At 39.1% G+C, this 19397-nt stretch overlaps 1 protein-coding gene across 1 annotated transcript; it reads right to left on the bottom strand.

Moving 5' to 3' along the window:
• Nucleotides 1-7958: 7958 nt before the first annotated feature.
• Nucleotides 7959-9629, bottom strand: LOC106770199. The gene has a single exon (XM_014656022.1). The coding sequence runs from the start codon at nt 9627-9629 to the stop codon at nt 7959-7961; it is 1671 nt and encodes a 556-aa protein (XP_014511508.1).
• Nucleotides 9630-19397: the final 9768 nt, after the last annotated feature.

The raw sequence follows: 19397 nt of genomic DNA, 5'->3' as shown, positions 1-19397 counted from the left end.
AGATAAAAATAAAAACACGTCTCATTAAAATTTAAAATGCTCCATGGAGTAGGGATGAAAATCTCGAACATAATGGAAAAATAATTTTAAAAAATTAAATACATTATAATTTTATTTTAATTTTATGGAAGGTTAAATTCACCAAGGTAACTTGTGTTTGATAGGGTGAGCCGGCGTAATTTTTGTTTGGTGGGATGAGCCCGCCTTACTAAGCGAAAAGTATGTCTCTGTAATTTTTATTTTATATTATTTTTATTTTTCTTAGATTTCGAATTTATTTTAAAGTTTATAAGTTTTTTTAAACTTAAGTGTTTATATATAAAAATACTAAAAATTGGTCTCCGTAAAAAGAAAAAAATCCAGTAAGGAAAGTAAAGAAAATGGTACACTAGATGAAAATTTGACACTCAAAAACCGAGTTACTACTTTCAAACAAATACTTTAACTAAACTCTAAATCTTAAAGAAAAATATCAAACCTCTCTTAATAGTTCGTCCATAAACCAAGTTCTAGATAGGTTACATCACAGGAATTATAAAAAGAAAAAGGTTAGAAATTTAGTTTCAGGAAAGTCGTATTCGCAAATGGTGGTACAGCGTTATGTTCTATCCAAAAAATAAAATTGAAGGAGTCGATTTCAATAAATTTATATTAAATTACTATTATTTGTGGAAAGAAAATCACCTCTAGCATCAGTTCATCATCTGGCTTCACTTTTGTCAACATTGTTTTAACAAAGAGCCAATAAGAATATTTAAAAGTAAGAACGCTTGACTTTGGCTTTCAGAAGCTATAACGTATAGGGTGACGAAGAGACAAGAGATAGGAGCCGAGAGAGAGCCTTGATTTCAAGGCTGATTAATTTTTATGATTTTTTAAAATTACAACTACGCTTAAAAAACAAATGAAATAAAGTAAATTAAATTAAAATTTTTAAATTTTCTAGGACGATGCTGATATTTCCTGTTTCTCTGGCTTTTATAATGACTTTTTTTGTCATGATATAGAGTCTTTTAAATTTCATATATACAGCCATGAATTGAGACTGTAATATAATTTAGATTTATATTTGAATTTCCAATACTTCAGTCTAACCTAAAATAATATTAAATTTATATAAAATTAGTATTATTTGTGGAAAAAAAATCACCTCCGGCGTGGATTGATCCATTGTTGCTTGACTTTTGTCAAACAATGTACCACGTTTAAAAATTGAGAAAAAGCCAACACTTAAAGGTAAGAAGCTTTGAAATAAGGAAAATAAAATTTTAACACCATTTTTTGACACCATTTTGACACTGCACACGTATCAAAATGTGATTGGACGATTTCAAATTAAAAAACAAACTTTAGTTTTTTTCTTCCAAATATACCCCTGCCTCAACTTTTTTAATTTGAAATCGTCCAATCACATCTTGACACGTGTGCAGTGTCAAAATAGTGTCAAAAAATGGTGTTAAAATATCATTCTCCTTAAAATAAAGATCTAGTGAATTTTATAGATAATATTTTTGAAAAAGTGAGTGTAAGACGTAGGTTTGGAGTAGGAGGGGTAGTATAAAAGAGGTGTTACATATGATAGATTGAAGAATAAATAAAATTGGTAGGTTATGAATAAGAAGATGACAAACTGTGGGATGCTAGTTTTGTTGCTTATGTTACTGATTTCGAAGCCTACAACAACACTTGCTGAGTTGAGCAGTGAAGCTTCACTTGTGCACCATATGAAGCCAGTACGTCGTCTTGCTGCCATTGTCTCACGAACCCCATCAAACCCTGTTCGGTCGCCTCCTATCGATATCCCGGGGTTTGGAATCCCTAACCCTCATCCTAGGCCGCCTCCGACACACTGACCAAAAAACCACTATGCTCCGTGTCCCTAGCCTGACACTATTTTCTACCATAAACTGTCTTTCTCATCTTTCTAGAAAATAAATAAACATCTTCACTTTCTTCTTTCTCTTCTATAACCAAATTGTACTCCCTAAACAAATTTATATATTATTTTTGCAACCTCCTTTGCTAGCTTTATGATATGTAATATTCAAATATATCTGAGTTCGAGTATCTTTTTAAGTTCTTACAATAGATTCAATTATCATTTATTAACGTTATTAGACGTAAAAGCATCTATTTATTCTTTTATTTATGAAAAGCTTTTTATCCAGAGAAGGTTTGCTTCCGTACCCAAACGAACCAACTAATTAATATCCTGTAAAAAAAGTAATAAAGTTATACTCAATTTATAAATTAGTAGCTTCTAGTTAATATGTTAATATTAATAAGGGTTTTTCTTCAATTAAAGTTATTTTCAACTAGTTTGAGATGTAATTATTATTAGTTAATAACACTAGCGCACTAGAGGCTTTCTATGCCCGTTAGATAAAGTTTTCTATGTGGATTATGAAACTGACATAAATACAACAATATAAAAAAAGTTCACATTTTGTGCTAATTGTGTTATAAGACATAAAAAGCGTGATTTTCGACTTTCATATTCTTCTTATTCAGTTGTTCTTCGATATATGTGAATGACTCACAAAGACAGTTTCCAAAGAGTAGGAAAATGGTGTCATTTTCTTTGGTGAGAGCTTGGGGAAGAAGCCTTTAACACTACACCAAAATGTTTAATAGAGAGCATTTTTTTTAGTAATAGACAGTGTTTTTTAGGTTTTCTCTGTTGGAACGGTGTCTACTAATAGATAGTTCTCATAAAAAAGCACTTTCTCTATTAGTCTTTTGGCAGATAATGAATTGTGTTTCAATAGACAACATTTTTTCAATCAAGCACCCTTTATTGTTTCAATTTTTTTTTTATCATTTATTATTGAACAATGACATAGTTTTATAAGACCATATACAAGTGTTGATAGGAGGAGTTATATGAAAGCTAAACAGAAACCCTTGTGTGTTTTTTATGATGACAACAAAAATGTTTTTGTAGTTTCTTGCACACATTAAGCGAAATTGTTATTTATATATTTGCCTGTGCTTGAACTATTTGTTATGCATATGTGATTATATCTGTGAATATATTTGTGATATGCATATTCATTGTTTAAGAATGAATCTTTGAATATATTGTTTTTGATGATGTACATGATTATTAACATTGTATAATGGACATTTTTGTTGATGGACATTAAGGGTTATTCTATTGTTATCTTCACAAAATGGCATAAGAAATGTTTGATATTATTGATGGACATTTTTGTTGATGGACATTTTGGTTGTCTGTCGCTCGAACGAAAGGGCCTGCCACAGTCGGGAGGGATATGCCCTAGACTTCTTTTATTTATATGTAACCTTATTCCGTGATCTGGGTGTAAGACTTCTCTTTACTGAATTTCAAATGGGCGTACTGAGAGAATCAAACATTTGTCCAGCCCAATTACACCCAAACGGATGGGCATTTATGTAGGCCTTTAGTGTGCTATGCACCGAACGCCAACAGATCGTGGATCTCGTTGGTTCCCGTAAAAGATAAGCAATTATTCACTTCCTTCAACTCTTCGTACAAGGACTTTAAATCAAATTTTTTTCAAAATAGCCATTCGAGAACCTGGTCGGTCCAAATATTTCTTCGATGACGGCCTACCAAAATTTCCTTTTTATTGGATGGAGAACCCGAAGCGAATGGATTCGTGGGCGAAATCTGAGATGACTGAGGATGAACTAAAAGTGATCAGTCAGATCGACCACCTACCCCGAAAAACCTCGTCCCGAAAACTCATCGATCTTCTCGGGACCGACACTTTATGAGCTAGTGTTTGGTAAGTTCTTTTTATCCCCAGCCCTTCGATCGGTCAATATTAACATATCTAAATTTGATTCTTTATTGCATATTTCTTCGGTGGAATGGAAAAGCATCAATCTTTTTTGCGTGTGATGGCCCGAAAGAAAGGCTTGGGAAAAGCTAGAGAAGGCACTTCCTCCCCCACCAAGCCGATAGGAGCAGCGAGCACCGCTCCTTCCCGTTCGGTAAATGCTGCCCTGAAGGTGTCAAGTGCTTCAATTCCTGCTACTGACACCAAACCCATTGATCTCGAGGTTGTCAAGAGCAAGGCAAAGAGGAAGCCCGCTCAGGAGAAGACTCCCTCTCCCCCAAAAAAGAGAAAAGTGAATGCCCCCCTACTTGCTGGTCCGTTGGACCCTAACGTCCATGTCGTTGATCGGCTTCAATACAACCTCAATGCTGAAGAGAAGAAACCGTTCAAAGGGATGACTCCTAGCGAATCGTTGAGCATGGCCTATGCGCTCATTGCTCGGGCTAGCATTTGTTTGAACTATACTACTGGGACGAACAAACCTTTATTGGTGGATGAATTAGAGACCGCGCATAAAGATCTGGAGGCTCTGAAAAAGGAAAACACTACCCTTTCACTCTGTATCGAAGAAATCACTAAAACTGCCGAGGACGATCGGGTGAAGGCCGCTAATGACTTGAAAGAGGCTCAGACCGAAGTGACATCGCTTAAACGATTGGTTGACACCTTGAAGCTAGATTTACAAAGAGCCACTTCGCAACAGAAAGAGCTGATCAAAGAATAGGATGCCGCTCTCACCGAACGGGATAGATTAGCAGCCGACAATGCTGCTTTAGGAGACGAAGTCTGCGAGGAATGTCAACCTGGCTTTGACCAGGGGATTGCACAATGCCACTACTTCTTCAAAACCCCCTTGGAGCATCCCGATTTTGACATCATGAAAGTATATGTGGATGGCTAGCTGGTAGACCTTTCGACTCAAGTTCCGCCCGATACTGAAGAAATTCCATCTGCTAACCCGATCATCACCGAAGAGATCCCAGCTAACGTTTCCACTGATCCAACTACTGATGCATCGGCTTAGGGTTTATATTACTTTTGCTCTGAACAAACACTAAGTTTTCAATTTACTTCGAATTGTTATGTAATGACTTGTGTGTTGTAAAAAACATTTAAATTTTCCTTCATTTTGTGCTTGCTTGAATGCACCAATTGGTTATTATCATTCGAACATACTAGGGTTTTGGATAAGACGTGGACAATTCGTGGTTTCTCCCGAATAGATAATCCTGATCATTCTAAACTAGAAATCATTTTCCTAACTTCATACATCCACCGGTCCACCCAACCAAGAGTCATTTTCCTGACTTCCTAGTAGTTTTCGAAGTCATTTTCCAGACTTTATACATCCACCGATCCACCCAACCAAGAGTCATTTTCCTGACTTCCTGGGAGTTTTCAAAGTCATTGATGAGTCAATATTTTCTTGATTTCACTTAGTTTATTGCACTTAAATTATGTGCTTAATTGTCCGGTATTTTCCCGTTTTTCCTAATTATGCTTAATTTGATCGAAAATTCTTATTTTAGTTAATTTGAATTTTTTGGGTTGATTAATTTCATTTTTAGTTGTAGGGAAATTTGAAGACATCTTTTGGAGCATTAGGAAGGAGGCAAATAAATTAAAGACTCTACAATTAGGCATTTCAAATTTTAGTTACATTGTAAATTAGTAGTCTAGAAAGCTTTCATTAAACTTGTGCACATTGGGCCAATGTTGGCAAAAATTTATGATGGGCCCAAAGATGTAGGACACTTGTCACCCTAGGGTTGTTCTTTTAGGGTGGATCCCATCCCTATTTTTGAGATATATGGTCCTAGGGATTGTGACCAGCCGTCACATACTAGGGAGGCTTGGAAAACGTGTTTGTTTCTTCATGGAATTTTCTGGGAGCATGGCCATAGGTTGAAGGTGCTGCCGCCACTGCATAACAAAGATGTTAATTTCATTTTAGAAGAAGCACACAACTTGCATTCATGATGTAGTATCCAGCAGCCACTCTTCCTTTTGCTTTTCTTTGGTAAACGTTGTTTTTGGGAGCTGGAACAATAATCACGCTGTTTTCGATTGGAGAAATAGAATGCCGCTGCTGATTTACTCCTTGCACTTTTCATTTGGTTCATGCATTGTTTTTTATAGTAAAGTTTGATTCCAGCAAAAGAGAAAAATTTAATTTCTTTGAAGAAGAAAACGTTGATTCGTTTTTGGAGGACGGTGCACTTGGGAGGATGGAAGTTGTTCATTTTGGTTTTAAGAAAGAATGAAACGCTGTTAATTTTATTTCGAGAAAAGCAATTCAGTTTTGGCTTTTAGGGAAATGTGCAGCACTTTTGCAATTGAATTTTTTTTTATTCCAGCACTTTTGCATTAAAGTTTTCATTTCCGCTGGGTTGAAGGAACTTACTCACCTACATCACTCACGGTTAAATCCTATTTTATATTCGTTGCATTCAATAATTACACACCATTACCATTGAAGTTTTATTACTCCTGTATATTTTTTTTCACTCTTTATGCACTTGCTTTATATGGACTATTCGGTTTGCTTAGGCCAACTCTTTTATCACTTCATGGATGTGTTTTTTTTCTTCACCAATTTAATTTCTTTTCCTTAGCTAGGATGCATGCATATTTAATTACTATAACTTAGTTGTTAGAAAGTTTAATTTACTGTTTTCGTTTGCTATGTTGTTCGTCATGTTTGATTTATTGTTTCCATTTACTTTTCTGCTATCTGTTTTTTTCGATTATGTTAATTTAGTTGAGATGTTAGCTTAGGTTAGTCGGGTTGGTCGTTAATGATATTACATTGCTTCCTTGAGATTTCTTGGACTGTTCTTGTGTTTATTCTACTCTGCCTGACATTCTATGAAATCTGATTGTGTTCTTGCAATGGATGGGTATACACTTAGTTGCCCGATTGGTGATTGTACCTCCGCTTAGTTGATGAATCTGTATAGAACACAGAGGATGGAATAGGTGCATTGTGTTCGCTTAGTACGCGATTAAGATAACGTGATTAACCTTCGCTTAGTCGGTTAGATGTGCTGGATTAGAGGCTAGAGTAGTTTATTCATGAGACTTCTGCACTTTGATTGCCATGCTATTGCTCTGATTTGGCTCAATATTTAATCTGTTGTGTGCTTGCAATTAGGTATACGCTTAGTTGCCTAACCGGTGTTTGATCTGCGCTTAGTTGATTAGACTGTATGGTGCATGACTGATTAGATTTGTGCAATTCTGAAGACTGAATTACCCTTCGCTTAGTTGGGTGATTCGTGTTGGATTTGGATTAGAGTAGTGTGTATTTGTCTTTAATCTGGGATTGGAAGCATGGTAATTGAGTTAATGACCAACAATTTTTATTCTGTATTTGATTCCGTTTTTACATTTCTGTTTCCATTTCTGTTTACATCTGTGTTTACATTTCTCGCATTCACAAAACCTTTCACAAAAACCCCCCACGTCGTGTTTGACCTAATTCTGAACCACAGTTTGGTCCTTGAGAGATGACCTAGGAGTCACTTCCTAGTCTATACTGCATTCTTTTATGCACATTAAATTTTGCATGGGGTGCGACACCAATCACACATCCAAATTACTTCTAAGGTCTTCCTCATTTATAGTCATTTCGCTTGGCAGTCGCCGAATGGTCGGCTCACCCACTTCAACCGGTAGCATGGAGTCGCTCCCGTACGTCAAATTGAATGGTGATTCACCAGTAGAGCCGTGCGGGGAACACCGATATCCCCACAATACCTGGTCGAGTTCATCCACCCATCCTCCTTTAGCTTCTCCCAGACGTTTCTTCAATTCCTGAACAATAGCTTTATTGGCTGCTTCAGCTTGACCATTTGTTTGCGGATGTTCGACTGAACTTGTTATAGGTGTAATGCTCGACTCCTTGTAGAAGTTCACTAACTTCTTGTCAATGAACTGTCGTCCATTATCGGTCACGATAATGTTAGGTATTCCGAATCTGCATAACAACTTCCACACAAATTTCTGAACTTGATTAGCAGAAATGGTAGCCAGTGGTTTGACCTCTACCTACTTGGTGAAATAATCCACTACCACCAACAAGAATTTTTTCTGCGCCCTACCGACCAGGAAAGGCCCGACTATATCCATTCACCATTGAGCGAACGACCAAGGGAACATAATATGATTCAATTCAGCAGCCGGAGCATGAAAGACATTCCCATGTTTCTGACAGGCCAAAAACTTTTGAGTGAAAGTCATACAGTCCTTCTCTAATGTTATCCAGAAATATCCCGCTCGGAGGATCCTTGCCCTAAGTGCTCGTCCCCCCGTATGCCTTCCACATATGCCCTCATGTAACTCCCTCATGACATACTTAGCCTCCTCTTCATCCAAACACTTCAATAAAGGCGTAGTGTACCCACATCGGTATAGATCGTCTCCCACCATACAATACCTGGCAATTTTCTTTACATCCTCAATTTGAAGACTTCCCCCCTCGTCCGGCTCCTTGATCAATCGGATTATCTCTTCCTTCCAGCTCGTTTGCCCTCCCAAACTTCTCACATTGAAGCATTCTACTGTCGGTTTTTCCAATACTTGCCTTATTACCGAAGACAAGTGTCCCTTCTCCTTTCCAGTAGCCAACTTCGACAACATATCCGCTCGGGAATTCTTCTTTCGAGGTACATGTTTTATTTCAATAGACCTGAAACATGTCTCCAGTTGCTTAGCTTTGTGAAAATATTGCAGCAGCTGACCGTCCTTGATCTGGAACGTACCACGCATATGCCGTTTGACCAATTGGGAATCTTTCCTGTAATCTAAGTATTCTGCACCTAGATCTCGTGCCAACTCTAACCCAGCCAGTAGTGCCTCATACTCAGTTTGATTATTACTAATTTTGAACTTGAAGATTAAAGACTGCTCGATCATCAACTCGTTCGGTCCCTCCAAAACGACCCCAGTGCCCCTCCCTTGCCTGTTAGATGAACCATCTATAGAGAGTTTCCAGCAGAACGACTCGTCCGCCTCTGCCAATAACTCTACTGAAAATTCTGCCAGATGTTGTCCCCGTACCGATCCTCGTGGCTCATAACGTAGGCCAAATTCTGAAAGCTTTATCGACCATCCAACCAACCTTCCAACTAAATCTGGTTTTCGAAGAACTTTTGCTATGGGATAGTCGGTCTGCACCACTATTTGATGTCCTTGGAAGTACGGTTTAAGACGCCGAGCGGCATACAACAAAGATAATGCCACCTTCTCTACTCGCTGATAACGAATCTCAGCTTCCTTGAGACCCCTGCTTACAAAATATACTAACTTCAGCTCCGGCTCCTCCTGCACCAATGCTGCATTAATTGCTTCATCAGAGATGGCCAAAAAGACCTGTAACTCCTGGTTCGGTTCTGGCTGTCCCATCACTGGCGGTTCCGTGAGGATTTTCTTAACTTCTTCAAAAGCAACCTCACAGCAATTATCCCAACATACTTGCGCACCTTTCTTCATCACCTTAATAATGGGTTTTATATGTTCTACTAGTCGGGGTATGAAACGGGACAACACCGTCAGTCGCCCTACTAACCTTTGCAGACTTCTCATTTCTAATACCGCTCGACATTTATCATGATTTGTTTCTATGCCCCAAGCGGTTAGCATAAAACCTAGAAATTTCCCAGTCTGAACTCCGAAAGTGCATTTGGATGGGTTCCAGCGCATGTGAAACTTCCGTACTTGCACAAACACTTCCTCTAAATCTTTCACGTGTTCTTCGACCGACCGACTTCTTATGACCATATCATCCACATATACCTTCATACGTCGTCCTATCTGTCGTTGGAACACTTTATCCATCAACCGTTGATATGTAGTCCCCCGCATTCTTCAAACCGAACGACATAACATCATAACAATAAGAAGCACATTCAGTTATAAAAGCAGTTTTCTCACTATCCGGAGGGTACAAGGGAATTTGGTTATACCCTGAATAGGCGTCCAAAAAACTGAGAACTTTGTACCCGCATACTCCATCAACCAGCGCATCAATGCTTGGTAATGGGTACGTGTCCTTCGAGCAAGCTTTATTTAAGTCAGTAAAATCCGTGCACATTCTCTACTTACCGTTCGACTTTTTTACCATTACTACATTCGACAACCATGTGGTGTACTTGATTTCCCTAATGAACCCGGCCTCCAACAACTTAAGAACCTCTTCATCCACCGCCTTCTTCTTTTCGGCCCCCAACCTTCTCTTCTTTTGGGAAATCGGCCATACATTTTTAAACAAAGATAACTTGTGGGAGATCACATCAGGATGAATCCCAGGCATATCTGTCGCGGTCCAAGCGAACAAGTCTCTATTTCAGATCAACATCTGACCTACTGCTCGAGCCTATTGATTAATCAAATTACTTCCTATCATAGTGACTTGAGTTTCCTCTCCTAGAACGAAAGGTTTTACTTCTCCCATCGGTTCCACCCGATCCTCCGCATTAGTTCTAGGGTCAAGCTCCGCCATAGCTATTTCTGACTGTCCCTCCTGAGCTCTTTTGACTAACGGCTTCACCTTTAATCTACCTGTGTAACACTCCCGAGCCATTTTTTGATCTTCCCGAATGGTATGGATTCTTCCATCATCAGATGGGTATTTTAATGCAAGGTGGGGGTAGAAACGATGGCTCCGAAAACATTCAAGCATGGGCGTCCCAATATAACATTATATGACGTATCTGCATCTACTAATAAAAATTTGATTTTCAATTCTTTCGCATCTTTGTCTACCCCCAAACTTGTCCTCAACTCAACATAACCCTTCGTACTTACCCTTTCTCCGGTGAATCCCACTATCTGTTCGTTGAACGATGTCATGACTTCCTCCCAGATCTCCATCTGCGTGAAGGTTTTCCAATATAATATATTAGTCAAACTTTCTTGATCGACTAGAACTTTTCGCACATGATATCGTGTGATCATTGCTGTAATTACCATCGGGTCATCTTGATCCAAATCCGGAGCATGAAAATCCTCGCTCGAAAAAGTTATAGTAGGCATCGATTTCCTTATTACCTCTGCTCGGTTTACACTATGAAGATTTCTTAAATGCCGCTTTCGAGCTGAAATCGTGGAACCACCACCTGCAAACCCTCCAGATATTGTATTAATGACCCCTCTGATCGACCGCTCCCGACTCCTACTTCTACTACGATCCTCCTTTTTCCTTTCATTCCTCTTGGGAGGGTTATTTGTGCGAACGATCGTCCGATGCCACTTGAGGATGCCTCTTTATAACTTTGAACAAACTTCTACAAGTGGCCTGCTTGAACAAAACTCTCTAGCTTATCCTTCAAGGTGATACAATCTTCTGTAGTATGTCCCCTGTTTTGATGATACCGGCAGTATTTATTCTCGTCAGCACCTAAAGGCGTTAGTGACCGGACCACCGTCAGCAAATCAGTTCTCAAAGCCTCTTCCATTACCCTAGCCCGGGGGGCATTCAATGGTGTGTGATGAACGTATTGAGGAGCCCTAGATTGATCTCCCCCCCTCTGGCCATTTCTCCTTTCATTTCTCCCGAACTTTCGACTGTCGCTCCTATCCCTTCCCGTTTGGATCACCGGCTCCACTTCCTCTCCCCCTCTCTGAAAAGTTTTGCCTTCCTCAATGTGAATGAAACTCGACAGTCTGTTCTATAATTCATCCATCGTCTGAGGTTCCTCCGCGTAAAGATAATCTACAAACGGTCCCGACCTCAAAGTAGTTGTCAAAGCACTCATAATCAACCTCTGGTCAGCATTTCTCACCTGTCTTACTGTTTTATTGAACCGGTCCATGAACATTTTAAGAGGTTCATCTCTTCCATGTCTCATCCTCACTAAAGTTGTATAGGTTACACTTGGAGTTCTACTTGACGCATACTGTCGGCTAAACAATTGTTTCAGTGTGGAAAAACTGTCTATTGTTCGGGGCTACAACAAATGAAACCAATCCAATGCCTCCTCCTTCAATGATAGGGAAAAAACCCTACACCAAACCAATTCGTCTGAAGAATACACCGCCATAGCATCAACGAAAGATCGAAGATGCTTGATCGGGTCTGTGGAACCTCCATACTTCTCTACCCCCGGTAACACTTTATTCTCTGGCATGACTGCTCTCATAACTCGTGCGGTAAAGGGATGAAGTCCTTCAGCCTGATCATTGAATGCCTGGTTATCAACTGGCGGATTCTGTGCCCCAGATGCTTCCTGGTACTCTTCCTCCTGACTGCTCTGATCACCGAAATTTTCCTCTCCTCCATGTCCAACCCCACCTCCATTTCCACCATTTCTTCCCCACCTCGCGCATTTCCCCCTCTACCCCGTCCGTTTCCCCCTCTACCCCACCCGTTTCCTCCTCTTCCTTGCCTGTTACCTCTTCCTCCTCGTCCGTCAAGTCCAGAGGCATTAGTTCCCCCCTTGCTCCATTTTCCTGAGTTGCAGGATTGCTTCCTCCTTCATTATCCGAGTGAATTGTTTCAACATTCACAGACTAGGCTATCTGTCCACCCACCCCATTACCTCATTCAACCCTCATTGCCGCCATCTCTGCCCTCATCTCCTACATCTGCCTTTGCATCTCCTGCAACAGCTGCAAGTGAGGCTCTCCCGCCATTGTGATCATGTTTGGGTTGTCTGTAAAATCTCTGGCCCCACGGTGGGAGCCAAAATGTTTCGAATACGGGATCCAAGATCAGAGACTCTCCAAACTCTTCCTTCTGTGCGCTTCCAAAGATCTTCCAAGCTTTCACACCAATTCGCTGCGACCTGCAGGTTAGCACTCCGACGCTCAAGTCAGCAAGGTCACGATAGATTCAGTGTAAGTATGATTAGATCAAAAGTAAACTACCTGGTTTAACACCTCTATATTTATATACACTAAACCCAATAATGGACATTAACTTTTTGTAATCGTTGCACCACGTTTCGTAACATCCGCCCATTATTTGTAACCGCCATATCATATCAGTTTCATCCTCCGTAATATTCGTTCATTAAAATCACAGGTCATGACACTGTTCGCACTCCTTCTACGATCGATCGATCAAGTTGATCGCACTCCTCCTATGACCGATCGATCAGGTTCCTTCCCCGAACCCATACACATTCCTCTTTCTACAGAAGAGATATTGAAATGGAATCTGTCCTAGAGACTCTTTGAAAGAGTGTGCTTGCATTCAGAAGTTAAGAGTTTACTGGTAAGCATTGGGGGCTTTTTCTGAATTGGTTGAGTTGTTGTCTTGGAGCCCGAATGTTTGGAATTGGCTCTTTCTATCTTGGATGCACTGGCTTCTGCTCCCCAAGGCAGATTAGATTTGAAGAATTGTTCTAATACAATACACGTTATGGTGAAACTGATGATGTGAGTCTCAAAAAACTGTATTTAATTATCACGTCAATTAGATCACATTTTTTGTTTGAACAACTCAAAAATAAAATAGATATTAAACATTTTTTCTATTACTACCAGTGCAACCCATTCACGCCCGCGGGTCTGAAGGACCTCCACAGACTGAGGTAACTGAACTAAACTCACATCTGAGTGACATTGTTTGACAAAAGATAAGCAACGATGATGAATAGAGGCTATAGGTGATGTTTTTCCTACAAATAATACTGAACACTATACCACCAAGTGGGAACTCGATTTTCTAGAGCCTAAATTTTCAATCTGCTTTTATTTACTTTTTTTTTCTTCTAATTCCAACCTGACTAATAATGTATTTGGTCGAAAATTTTAATTTAAGAAAATAATTAAAATTTTGTAGAGTAAATTTTAATTGATATGAAGGAGGAAAGAAATTAAAAGATTCTGTTAGGGGGAATATAATTTGGTTTTTGAAAAAAATGTAAACAATTTTAAATTTAAAAATTGGAAAAAAAAATTAAAACTTGGTTATTTTTATTAATTGTCGAAAGATAATTTAAAAATGGTTTTACAAAAGCAGTAGATAATATAAAATTTTATTTAAAACAATTAATTAAAATTGTGGAGAATAAATTTTAATTTGTTTAAGATAGCAGAGAAATTAAAATACTCAATAAGGTGAAATGTAACTTGGTTTTCTACATTTTAAAAAAAAATTAAAATTAAAATTGAAATTAAAAAAATAAAAAATATTTGTGATTTTTTAGTTTGATATAATTATTGGAGAAATAAAATATTGAAAATATTTTAAAAGATGCAACAACGACTAAAAATATACATTGTAATTTTTATATCTGTGTTGAAGATGGAATGAAGCTATAGAAATTAAATTGAAAATAATTAATTATAAAAAATCTAAAATTAAAAAAATATAACTAATTATTTTCTTGGTAAGAATAGAATTTAAAAAAGTTAAGATTATGGAGAATAAATTTTATTTTGTTTGAAAGAGGAAACAGATTTAAAAATTCAGAATAATTTGATTTTGGAGGAAATTTAAATAATTTTAAATGTACAAATTGAAATAAATTTTAAAATTTTGTAGATGTTTATTGTTACTCTGTTATAATTGTTTGATTAAAATATCGAAAGGATTTAAGAAAAAAAAAATGAAATAAAATTTGTTATCAGATATTCTGAAATAATTAATTATAATTCAAGAATAAATGATAATTTATTTGAAAGAATGAAAAAAATAATATATTTGGTGTCTTTAAATTTTCGTGTTTTAGATAAAATAAATAATAGAAAATTAAAATAAATTATTGTTGTGGTTTTAAAAGAAATATATTACTTAAGAAAGAAAGAAAATGTAATGGAGTTTTAGTTGGTATGTATGTAATAACAAATTAGTTTGTAAGTCGAGAAAATAAAGAAATTAGGGTTTTTTTTTTGTGATATGATTTATGTTGGAGTTAACATTGATGAGTGGACCTTGTGAGATGAGTGAGTCAAACACATAAATTAGAGAAATGAATAAAGCATTCAAGTGAATAAGTCATTGGTTTTGTGTTAAATTTTTGGCAATCCATTAAGCATGAATGGCATGGAAGTCGTCAAGGCATTTTTTTTGTACGTGAAAAATTTAAAAGCTAGAATAAAACAACCACCTTGGCCCGTTACATACAAAACCTTAGCCTTAGAATGTAATCAAACCAACCCTTCTCACTTTTGGGAAGGAAGAAACAAGTATATGTACCATGAAGGGGTAATATCAATCATATATGTTTCGGTGAAAAAAGGGTAGAGGGTCAGTCATTCTACCTTAATCTTCTCCGTGCCTCGATTGTCGAAGCCTCTTCAAGAAAGTAATCCTCACCGATCGGTTGTTAATAAGTAGAAGACATTCCGACACTCAAGTCAGATATGTTTCTCAAGAAGGTCTCAATTGAATTTAGAAAAAAAGTGTCTTTACCTCAACATTTATCATATATTTATAGAGTTTATAGCAATCAAACCTATTAATTTACCATTAATACCTATTAATATATCTGTTAACTGCCCATTAATGACAATTATACTATTAATTAATCTTTAACCACCTAAAACGACTCTCTAGACCGATCGACCGACCCTTATCGGGAGGGAGGGTCTTACTGTAGCGCCGACCGGTATATTCCATATAATACACAGGCCCATCATGTCATCAGTTGCAAAGGGGATTTACTTTCATGCCATCTGCCCTCTGTAACCGACCGGGCAAAAAATGGTGCTAAAGTGCAGTTTACCTGAGCAGTTACCATTTAAAGTAACCAATGATTGTGGGACATGTCGAATCGCGGGATTCGTGCCCATAAAATGTGAAAGGTTGATTACCCTTAGCCATCAGATTTGAGTGTGAAGGACAATTGAGATTGAAACCTCGGAACTGCTTTTTCGACTATAAATAAGAAGTGAGGTCGTTGTCATTGTCACGCTTTCCCTCACTTCTCTCTTCAATCGATCCTTCTACCTATCTCTTTTAGGTAACTATGTCATTTACCACGTGGTTGTCCAATGACTTTGTCAGTGAAGAATGTTAGCATTTGTTTACTTTATTCAACACCTCATACAAGGAATTCAAGACGAATTCTTCAAAGCATCAATAATGGAGCCTGGTCGGTCCAGTTTTTATTCGGACGACGAGTGACCTAAATTTCCCTTCTATTGGACCGAGCATTCTAAGAGAGTGATCTCCTAGGCCAAATCAGATATGATTCTAGCTGAACTGGAGACAGTCAGTCAGCTCGATCAACTACCCCGATGAACCTCTTCCCGAACGCTCATCGACTTCCTGGGTTCCAACACTCTATGTACTAGAGTGTTCGATAAGCCTTTTAAGTTTGTTTTCATTGGGCTGTCATTTGTAATTTATCTAAATTTTCTTTTGCGTTGCGGATCTCTTCGATGCAATGGAGAAAGGGAAGGCTTTTTTAATGATGATAGCTTGACGAAATGAAGAGCTTCAGAAAGCTGGGTGTTTCGGATGTAGGACCCAAGACAGAACTCGAACCGATCGATCTCCTCTCACACCTGAATGGGCGACGACCTGCAAGTTAGCACTCCAATGCTCAAGTCAGCAAGGTCACTCTAATATTCAAGATGAGAAATGATTAGATCAAAAGTACTTTACCTGGCCAACCATTCTGTATTTATAGGCCTAAATCATACCTCTGGATTGCACATTATCCGCAACTGTCGACCCATGATCCCTGATATCTCGTCACTAAGCGTAATTGTCGCACATGTCTCCGAGATTATCGCCCCCATAATCTGCCTGTTAGTGCGTGCTGTGTAGCTTGTGATGTCCCTACTTCACATCTCTCACTCTACCCGATCAATATCTCTCTCCACCCGACCTGTTTCTCTCTCTACCCGATCTGTTTCTCTCTCTACCCGATCCGGCCTTCCCCCTCACCGATCCCATACACTACATAAGCCCCCCAAGCCCCAAGGCATGAAAATGGCGAAGGGGTTTAAGCAAAGATGAAATGGAGCAAATGGCAACTTTGAAGCCTTACGATCAATCGCACAACTGACGGCTCAGATGAATCCACAGGACAGTTAACACGAAATTTGAAAAGACCGCTACTGTCAGCCCTCCGATTCGTCAAACATCAACGGTGGAGATGAAACCCTGAAACTGTTTTTTGCAGCTATAAATAGGGGTAAACCTCCTCCCCATTTGCTACTGTTGAGCACTTAGGGCATACACTAACTAGTCTTCCACAGCTGCAACCCGATCTTCACTTACCAGGTAATGTCTCACTCTCCTAACTCTTCCCATGGGTCGAGGGACGAGGGTAGAGGGTACGATGACGAAGGGGTAGCATCGCCATCTTCGTCCCGTACGCTACCCGCTAGTTCGTCATCCTCTTCTGGTATAGAGTTTAACTATGATAACTCGCGAGCCTGGTCATCCATAGTTGCCCCTCCTATTGTGCAGGGGTACGACTGGGCTCCTCACGAGGTTAAAAATTATATCCCTTACTTTACTTCCACCGCCACCATTAGGCATCTGTTAGAAAAGGTGAATATTCTAGCTGATCTGAACGAGGTCGACGACTATACCTTTGTGGTATGCCGTTCCAACGAACGGGCCTGCCATGGTCATGAGGAGTATGGATTAGATTTCTTTTATGTATATACTACTTTGTTTCGTGACTTAGGCTTTAGGCTGCCCTTCTCTGAGTTCCAAATGGGGGTTCTGAGAGAGTTAAACATTTGTCCGGCCTAATTGCACCCGAACGGGTGGGCTTATATGCAAGCCTTTAACGTGCTCTGCCTAGGGTTGCAACTGACCCCTACTCCTGGGTCATTTCTGTACTTCTTTCGTGCCCTGCCTAATCCTAATCGATCCTGGATATCCTTAGTCCCCGTGAGAGATAAACAACTATTCACGTCCTTTAATTCCTCCTACAAGGAATTCAAATCCAAGTTTTGTAAAATTGTCATAAGACCTCCCGGTCGGCCAAAATACTTTTTTGATGATGGCCGTCCAAAATTTCTGTTATATTGGACCGAAAACCCTAACCGAGTGGACTCATGGCTGGAAGCTGACATGACCGACGACGAGCGTGACGTTATAACCCAGATCGACCAACTACCCCGGAAGACTCCATCCCGTCAATTGATTGAACTACTTAGGACCGATACTCTTAGAGAAAGAGTGATGGGTAAGTATCTTTTGCCATAATGTACTAATTGGTCAATATTGACTTGTCTTAAATTTGCTTTCGTGCCGTAGAACATTTTAGGGGAATGGAAAAACATCAAGCCTTCCTATGGATGATGGCTTGCAAGAAAGGCCTTAGCAATGCTGATGAGGGAAGCTCTTCTCTTGTCAAACCGATTGGGGGATCAGGTGGTACTCCCTCCCATACTGTAAATACTGCTCTGAAGATATCCGATGCCACCGTTCCTCCTACCGATGCCAAATGTAAGGAAATTGTTGTCCCGAAGGGCAACACAAAAAGAAAATCCACCCAAGAGAAAACACCTTCTCCCCCGAAGAAGAGGAAAACCAACCCTATTGTGATGACCAGCGTGCTAAATCCCAATATCCATGTATCTGACCGGTTACAATTCAATTTGAGTGCTGAAGAGAAAAAACCATTCAAGGGAATGACTCCCATTGAGTCTTTAAATATGGCCTATGAGCTGATCTCCCGAGCCAGCGTCTGTTTGAACTATACTGCCGGAACGACGAAACCCCTGTTGGTCGTGGAGCTTGAAAATGCCACGAATGAATTAGACAAAGCGAAGAAAGACAACACTACGCTGACCGCTTGTGTCAAGGAATTAACGAAGACGATTGAGGATGAACGGGCGGTTGCTGACAACAAATTAAAGAAAGCGCAAAGTAAAATATCCTCGCTCCAACGTTCGGTGGATAATCTGCAACTTAGCCTGCAGAAAATGACTTCGCAACATGATGAGGTGGTTAAACAAAGGGGCTTGCCCAATGCCACTATTTTTTCCAAACTCCACTTACTCATCTAGAGTTTGACATCATGAAAGTGTATGTGGATGGGAAATTAGTGGACCTTTCTACACACCTTGGTTCTGCCCCCGAGCTTTCTACAATTCCTGTGGATCCTTCTACCGAACCTACGACAACCTCTACCGATCCTACTATCCATGATCCCTCAGCATGAGGTGTTAGTATGTAGCATAGTAATAGTTGTTATTTTACATTCGTCGAAGAAGTGTTTGGAACCCCGAAGTAGTAGTTTTTTATGTTAGTACACTAAACTACTTTTTTGTTGGTCGGACAACGTTACCCGAGCAGTATGTAATATTTTGTTGAATGATGCCCATACGATGCATGCGTTTTCTATCTTAAACTATTGTGTGTCGTTTACTTCTTTATTTCTGAACGAGTTAAAGCCTGTTGTATGACTATCCCGCCCTTATGCACCGATCGTGATCAATAACGTGACCACCTAATAAATAAAGCCATTTATATGACTCGCCATCCTTATGCGCCGAACGGTGATCCATAGCGTAACCATCTTAATAAATAAAGTCATTTATATGACTTGCAATCCTTATGTGCCGAACGGTGGTCAATAGCGTGACCATCTTAATAAATAAAGTCATTTATATGACTTGCCATCCTTATGCGCCGAACGGTGGTCAATA

The sequence above is a fragment of the Vigna radiata genome, chromosome 8, assembly GCF_000741045.1.
Source record: "Vigna radiata var. radiata cultivar VC1973A chromosome 8, Vradiata_ver6, whole genome shotgun sequence".
In the NCBI taxonomy this organism is placed as follows: domain Eukaryota; kingdom Viridiplantae; phylum Streptophyta; class Magnoliopsida; order Fabales; family Fabaceae; genus Vigna; species Vigna radiata.
The sequence above is the reverse complement of the archived record's forward strand: the minus strand, read 5'-3'. Positions and strand labels throughout refer to the sequence as shown.